The sequence below is a fragment of the Acomys minous genome (assembly GCF_964271855.1).
Source record: "Acomys minous genome assembly, chromosome: 13".
In the NCBI taxonomy this organism is placed as follows: Eukaryota; Metazoa; Chordata; class Mammalia; order Rodentia; family Muridae; genus Acomys; species Acomys minous.
The window spans coordinates 32,474,724-32,483,041 of record NC_140495.1 but is presented as its reverse complement, the minus strand read 5'-3'; the positions used below and the strand labels follow the sequence as shown (position 1 = coordinate 32,483,041).

Sequence of the window (8,318 nt, the reverse complement as noted above, 5' to 3'; positions counted from 1 at the left end):
GTTGATTCAATATGCACAAATCAATAAGTGAAATGCTTCAGTAGATTTAAGAATAGAAATTGGATGATCTTATTAATAGAGGGACAAAAGGCTTTTGACAAAGCTCAACATCCTTTCATTATTAAAAGCCCTGAATAAACTAAGAATAGAAGGCTCATACCTCAACATACTAATAAAGGCTATATGTCACAAGCCTACAGCCAGTATTATATTAAGTGGAGAAACACTGAGAACATTTTATCTAAAATCTGGAATAAGACAAGGGGTGTGCATTCTTTCTACTTTTATTCAGTATAGTTCTTTAAAAAAAGGTTTTTTTGCAGGAAAATGGATGCACTGGAGATCATTATGTAAAGTGAATGAAGCCGCGCTCAGATAAATATTGCATTTTCTCTCATATACAGATTCTTGATTTTAAAATTGTACACACACATGTATTTGCATGTATGGGTCATGAAATTAAAAAGGTGATCATGAAAGGAGCAGAATATCTCGGGGAAGGGGAAAATGTGACATTAAAGTAGAAAGGGGCAAATGGGAAAAGCTGGCATATGGAAATCAACCAGAGTGGGAGAAGACACACAGGAAAAGACGATGGGAAAGGAATGATTGACAGCACCCCATCCTAACATACAAGCACGAATGTGTCATAGCAAAACCTACTGCCTTGTATGCTACCATAAAAATTATTTTAGATTTTTGTACCATTAAAAATATCTAAAGGAACACCTCACAAAATAGGATACTCATTGGGCTAACAACACAAAAATCAGCAAATTTCATTATCCATCAGAAAAACAATACTTTATTTCATTTTGTGAATGGATATATGTGTGTCCACGGTGCACATGTAGAGCTCAGAAGAGAACCTCAGATTGCTGAACTTCTTCCCTGTATGAGGCAGGATCTTTGTTGTTTAGCACTCTGTTGTACACCAGGCTAACTGGCCTGTGAGCATCCAGGGGTAATACACAGCCTCCCTCCCATCTCACTGCAGGAGGAGTGGGACTGATCATAGATGATGCACGGTTTTACGTTGGTTCTGGGCATTTGAACTTGAGTCCTTAAGCTTGTGCAACAAGTGTTTTATCCACTTAGCCATCTCTCCAGCCTGGGAATATTTTGAGAATAACGATAGATCACTGAATACTTATTAGAATGTAAGAGCGCTAGGCCCTCTTAGGAAGGATGCGGAAATTGGGCCTCTACCTAGAAGCCCAGAAACAGAGTATATCTGCAGAACTGTATTTAGAAAGTCTTCATGTCCTAATCTAGCATTTAAGCATCCTTCATGACCCAGCAGTACTATAGAAAAGGTATGTCCAGAATATCCATAGCCGCAACCCTTTCACCCAGGAGCACCACCAATATGCATCCTTCAGTACATAGTGACTGGCATTGTGGGTCAATTTCAATCAGCCACAGTACCCTTGCATATGGGACCTGAATATCCATTCACAGGTAGAAAGATTAAAGAAATGGTAATATATTCACAAGTTTAGGAAACTGCTTGTGGGGATATTCTTCACATGCAGCATACTGAGTGATTGATGGTGATTTTTCAGTAAGATGTTACTGCAAGTGAGACAGGAGGGGGGCTCGGTTACTCACATATTTTGATTTTTACTTCAGAATCATTCAGTTTGAGAAAAAATAACCAGGATGGACAGTTTGTAACATGTCCATAAACTGGAACCCTATAGTTTATGGGTAAAATAAAATCTCATTACAAGTGACTGCATATTTTCCATTTATTTTGATTATATTTGGAGAGGCAGATTTTACATGATAGCTTCAAACCCACATTAACCAAATTTTACACGAGCCATTTGAAAAAAGATCTAAAAATGTGCTTAGTTGTTGGTATTATATAACATTTATCAAGCACCAAGAGTGTGCTGAGAGCCGTACAGAACAAACATAGAAAGACACAATCCCTGCCTTCATGGAAACCCGTCCCTTTAGGGTCTTCGCATAAAACTCTTCCTTACACTTTACACTCCGTTGCTCATAAGGCATAAATAAGGGTTGTTGCATTTCTCACTGTCACTTAATAAATATCTCATACTCTTCGGTTATACCAACAGTTACTCAAATCTTTGCCCTAAAATACAAATTTCTGTAGTACAATATACAGTATATAATTATTTGGTATTCACACAATTGACCACAATATTCTTGTAGGTTTGGTTATATTAATAATAGGAAGCATGTTAAACTCAATTCCAACGTTTATAAATTCTCATACCATTTAACCACTAACAGAGGGGCTTTGTGCAAAAAAAAATATAAACAAATAAAGGGTTACTGCTCACAAACTCCACACTGCCTAAGTCCGACAAGGAATTAAGACAAAGGCAACAATAGTATAGATATTCGAAACACTGATTGTTTTATCATGTCTATTAAGCTAGCCTTGCAGGTATTATTCACATGGCTGCATGCCCTAAAATAATAATTTATGATTAGCTGGCAGCACATGATGTCTGATTGGCTTCATTGTTTCACTAGTTTAAACAAAGGAGTGCTGGAGTACAATGCCTGGAATCAGAGAGCTGAAAAGTTGTTTTGATTGGCGATTGCTTTTCTGCAAGGCTATGTTCAAAACAATGTCATATCAGTAAAAATAAAATGAGGTGATTCTGAATTTCATAATTGTCTAGAGAGATCTGATTGCAAACTAATCCCTTCAATAGTCCTATGATTAGTTTTCAGTACAAAAAAAAAAAGAAAGGAAGAAAGAGGGAAGGAAGAAAACAAGGAAAGAAAAAAGGAAGGAAGAGGGAAGAAGGGAAGGAAGGAAGGAAAGGAAGAAAGAAGGAAAGATAGAAAGAAAAAAGAAAGCCAACAAAAATGAAGTAATTTGTAACATACAGTGACTTTCATTTGGGTCTGAAAACATGTACTTTCTGTAAAAATTCCTGAGTGGTAGAACATGGCACTCAGTACAGAAGGCCAGTCAGTCACCTTTGCCTTGGGGAAGGCATGCATTACAATAGCAAATAAGGGACACAAATCACCTGGAGGGATGCAGACACTTCTGTCAGGTAAACTCTGTCTTGCTTCGTTATGAAAATTGAGGGGTTAAGGGAACCAGAGTGGGTCTGGGATCTAAGAAAATCAAGGTGGGGTGAAAGAGAAAGATATCTAACTATAAACATAATCTTTTATGGGTTCTGAAACTCTAGGCATCCATGAGCTCATATATGTAGCAAAGGTGTGGTCCTCCAACACCAGACTTTGTACAACCTGCCTGAGGATGGCCACATTCCAGAGAAAACCTTCCTTCCTTTGCCCTTCATAATCTGGTTCCTAGATTATTACTGGGTCTAGATGTTTTCAATATGTGACAACACTGAGTTAGACCTATCCTGGACTTAGAGCAAGGTTGGATTGCTCTTACCACCTTCCCAGAAATGAAAAAGGCATTGAGAATTCTACAGGATTCTTTCAGTTTTATGCTTGACTTAGGCTATAGTCATGCCCTCCCTAGGTAGGCACATGACCCACATAAGGGCCTATTAGAAATAGATTTACCCTAGGGCAGTGGCAATGGATGAAGTATGGTTGGCTTCATTATATCAGCAGTTTAATCAAGGGAGTGCCATCTGACCCCCATAATCCCACCTGCCAAATGGAGGAGTCCAGTTGGGATTTGACAAAATTTTTATTATCCTGGAAGAGAACATCTCTGCTGTGCAGCAAACCACAGACCAGGAAGTTGATTCCCTGATTCTTTGATAGCTTAATCTGTGCTGTGGTGCAGAATAGTGACATCAGAATGTGGGACAGAGTCGTTGTTGACAAGGGAGGGGTGAAAAGGGGACTCCAAAGGATGTAACCTAGTAGCCTCTTTGGAGTGAAAGAAACAACCTTATTTGAAGTGCCCAATCTAAAACAGAGCACCAAAAGACTACAATTCTAACAACAGACATGTATGGCTGTGTGTTTGCATGCATATATGTGTGTGTGTGTATGCATGTATGTGTTCATTTTCAATCATTTTCAACGGCAAGTCTTCCATTCTAAGGCTAAAGTTTCAGTCACCTAATTGAAGATCCATTAGTAAACATATCAATAGAAATAGATACCACGAGGACCTCTAAAACAAAGGCCCCCTACAGGTGGGAGAATCCATCCTCATCTGTTAGCATCATTAAATGCACTGACCAGTCTTGACTACTAACAACAGGATCCAGTGCTGCAAGCTCAGCATTATTTCGAAATAGTTAGGATGGATGCTAGACTCCTATTGCTTTAGAAATTAAAAGGCTTCTCAGATTCCACTTATAGAAAGTGTGCATATTTTCCAAAGTGATTATTCTTACAACCAAAATGTGTGTGTATTTTAGTTTGTTGTTCAATGAATTTAAGATTGCTAGTTTCTGGCAACAATTTTTCTTTAATCTGTAGTAAGACATTAGACACAGATGTTGATAAGAAGTCTTTCTGCCCAATTATTGTCAAGCACCAATCAGATGGAAACAAAGATCAAACTATAATAAAATTACAACAGCTTCTTGTACACTTGGAAAAATCTTGCTCTTGATTTACTTAGCAATGAAGAAAATAAACCAAAATCAGGTATTTAGACATGTAAATAGATAAATGATTAAATAGATACTATTTTTGAGCTGTTGACAAATATTTAAAACTCTAGAGTAAATGTTGTTGTGGCTGAGGAGACCTTGGTACCTTTGTCACATTATTGAATACGCATTCAAAATATTTTTAAAGCCATTGAAAATGGTTGGTACTGGTACCAGTAGTGGACAGAATCCACGGTTTATAGTTAGAACGGTAAAGTGTCACCATTGTCTCTGCTCTTCAAGGCACAAGAACAAGTTCCAGACTCTTCAGAGTTGAGCATCAGGTACCACTCAGAGTTAGAAAATCAAGGAACAGAGCCACGTGCCAGAGCTAGAACAGTAGATCCTTTGGGGTGGCTGCGACCTTCAGGTGTTCAGCACACCCAGCCGGCAAGCTTCCCCACATCTTGTTGGGGACAACAGGAAGGTTGCCTATCCTGAGTATCTTGGCCCATTCTGAAAAAAACAAAAAATAAAAAAACAGGATACTGTCTATCATGCTTGGCTTGGGAAGTACAGCTCCTTCTTTCCTAGGCCCAAGAAGAACTTTCAGAATGCTGCTATCAAGAGCTGCAGCGATTCAGATGGTCTACCGTGACGATGACAGAAGGGCAAGAAGAAAGTCAATAGCCCTTGATAAAAGTCAGGGGAGAAGCCACATTCTTGTGGACGCACATCCAGTTACATCATCAACAACAGTCTTAGAGGATTAAGGAAACAGACCCCACCCCTTTGCTTTTTTTTATCTTTGTGTCACCAGCCGCTCCTCCAAAGAACAGGTAGTAAATCTGCTCTGTATAACTTAAATGATAGCTTAACGCTCACCATGAATCATTATCCAAAGGAAAGAACCCAATTTTTATTTTTAACTGATAATCCACGGCATTCCTTAGGTGGAACAAAGCTATTGTACTTTTGAAAATATATCAGGGTGTAACTGCATCTTAAAGCTTAACAGCTAGGTAGATTTCTTCCCAGAGTACACATTCTCCGAAGATGACCTGCAGCACTGTAGAAAAGCATCCAGGATTTTTGTTTCTATTTCAGCAAACTGTAGCCACACTGGGGTGAGCTTTTGAAACACAGAGGAGGACAGTGCGTGCCATGAGCTGCATGAACGCTGGGTCCACAGGCTCAGGACTTCATCGTGCAAATGGGCACAACGATGACAAGAACGAGTGTGCACGCTGCGGCCGTGATGAGGGCAGCGATCTTGCAGACCTTGGCTCGTCTGAACTCGGCTTCTTTCCGTTTTAGTAATGAATCATAGCCTGGAGTATAAATATCTTCCATCCAGTATTCCAAGTTGTTTGGGTTTAAGGATTCTTGGGTCTAGAAGTCAAGAGAAGATGTTAGAAACATGGTTAATACTTGAAACCAGGTCTAAGACATCCTGACGATTGTCACTTCCGGAGCACTTAAAAGTTGTCTGCAGCTGGTATCCAGCAAAGACAGCATCATAAGATGCTCCCCCGACCAGGTCTGTGGCAGCAATAGACTGCCGAGGGTCCACCCCATACATCACAGTGAGCATACACCCTGAAGCAGCTCCTCCCTCTCTAAAACTGACACAACAGCTTCGATACGGGGAGAGCCAGGGGTCATCTCTACATAAGGAAGCCAAGTGGCCAAGAAAAGCAAGACTCAGCTTCAAGGTTACATGACCAAAAGTAGTTTGGCTTCACTGTAAAGGGATGCAAGAAAAGTCATTGAAAAATATTTTCTACCAGAAGCCTCTAAGAGCAGATCTGCTCGAACCAAGACTGCCTTGTAATTTTCAGTCAGCTCATTTCTCAGAGCTTCTACTGAAAAAATCAAAGGCACCTCCAGCTTAATCAAAATGTAAAATATTTCCATTTCAAGCATCTGCATGAGCAGGTTAGAACACTGTTCAAAGTCAAGGACTGCAGACCCACAGCAGACTGTCCCCACCATGGTTGGTGATGATTCTAGAGCAAGTAGCACTTTTCCCCCAAAGCCAGCTCCTACTGCAAATGCCTACCAAGGATTAATGTATTGTCTGCAGAGAAAATATCATATTTAACCTGTATTCCCCATGAACCCCATTGCACAGTGATGGCTATAATCTATTTTCATGAAGCAAAGCTGTGTTATTGTTTTATGGCAAACGTTTAATAACGTGTCTCGCAAAAAGGCAAAAACACATTACAGTCCCAAGTGAGGCCTCCTAAATCTCTAAATCACAAACCAAATATCCATTGTGAGAAGAGTTCTTGGGTTGTTTTATAAACATGGGCACATTAAAGTTGCACACACATAATCAAAAAAAAAAAAAGAAAGAAAGAAAGAAAGAAATCCCAGGCCTGCAGCACTGAGATAGTTCAGCCATGGCACACTGTTTACGGAGTAGTGATGATTAAAGCATGCTCACCATTTCCCATCTGACCTTCTAGATAGTTCCTTTTGCACCTTGCACTGTGCTCCCTAGGCTCAGTTGAGGGAAAGAAGAGGAGAGAGAAGTAGGGTGGTGGTTCTCCCAGCATTCTTCCTTCTGGGTTACCCCTTCCAACAGCTAGGCTCCTACCACACTGTAACTTGCAGAGCTGTGTGTGCCCTGGTGAGTTTCAGAAACAGTGACTTGCCCATGGCCCTTCAAGACCCAAGAAAGGCAACAGCTCTTCTCTCTCTTCAGTCCTGCTCTCTGGATATTTCACTGGCTATTTCTGTCCCTTAACCTGCTCACATTACAGTGAAAGATCCTCTTGACCAGCTTCCCATCATCCCTTTGGGCATGCCATCTGCTTACTGCAGGGTGCCGACAACCCACTGCCACTTCGTATCAAGATTTCATCACTGCCCTGTTGATAACCATCATATATTTGGAGGAGGGGGTCTACAGGCTGTGAACTGCAGGCTAACTCCAGTTGTCTTATTTTTCTACTTTTAAATCACTTCAGAGAATCAAGTGAATATAAAATTTGATGACATTTAAAAAGCAGTATGAAATGTCCAAAACCAAGGTCATCAGAGTAGTCAGACACATTCATTTACAGATCATCTGGGGCCACTCCAGTGCTATAGCGGTTGGGCAGGGCAGGCTGAACAACACTGTACAGTGCCAAGAGAACAGAACTTAGTGTGGCTGACTTTAACACTGCTTATAAATTCTGCAAGCTAGATAGAAGGGCAGAAGGCAGTACTAGTCATCCATGATAGCAATACCCTTAATATAAACCCAAGTGTTCTTGACATAGGGAAGGCCTGTAAATGTCCTTGAAAGAAACTCCTAGGTCCAAGTGTCAACTTCTGGAGTCTAGAAGCCTCTCCCTGGAGCTGATCTAAACAGCTCTATAGTGGCAAAGCTCTACTGTTTTAGAATCTGTGTTGTCATATTTGTGTCATAGGCATGCACCCAAACACACATATATGCAAACACAAGACTGTATATGTGCACGTATATGCACATACATGCACATACAATTTATATGCATGTGTATGTATAATACAGAGAGAGAGAGAGAGAGAGAGAGAGAGAGAGAGAGAGAGAGAGAGAGAGAGAGAGAGAGAGAGCGCTCTGACCTTCATGGACACAGTTGGGCCCCACTTGCTCTCCCTGACATGAAAACCCTTCAGTAGTTGAATAGACACTCAAGAAGAGAGGAAATTATCCAGATATAGCCCTGTCTTATTGGAATACTGCCCTAACATGTGAATTCTGTGACCACGAAGATTAACTTTAGGTGGAAGGCCAGACAGGCAGCCTTCCCT

At 40.5% G+C, this 8,318-nt stretch overlaps 1 protein-coding gene across 2 annotated transcripts in view; it reads right to left on the bottom strand.

Annotated features, from left to right (window-relative positions):
* Window positions 1–809: 809 nt before the first annotated feature.
* The window catches only part of MINAR1 (membrane integral NOTCH2 associated receptor 1), a 35,767-nt gene continuing 28,258 nt past the window's right edge, over window positions 810–8,318 (bottom strand). Inside the window, exon 4 of one of the 2 annotated variants that reach the window (XM_084753433.1) lies at window positions 810–5,921. In XM_084753433.1, coding sequence (XP_084609559.1) covers window positions 5,724–5,921 — 198 coding nt within the window. In that variant the 3' untranslated portion in view covers window positions 810–5,723. The remainder of the gene's footprint in view (window positions 5,922–8,318) is intronic. The other variant, XR_014773745.1, reaches the window with a different exon arrangement.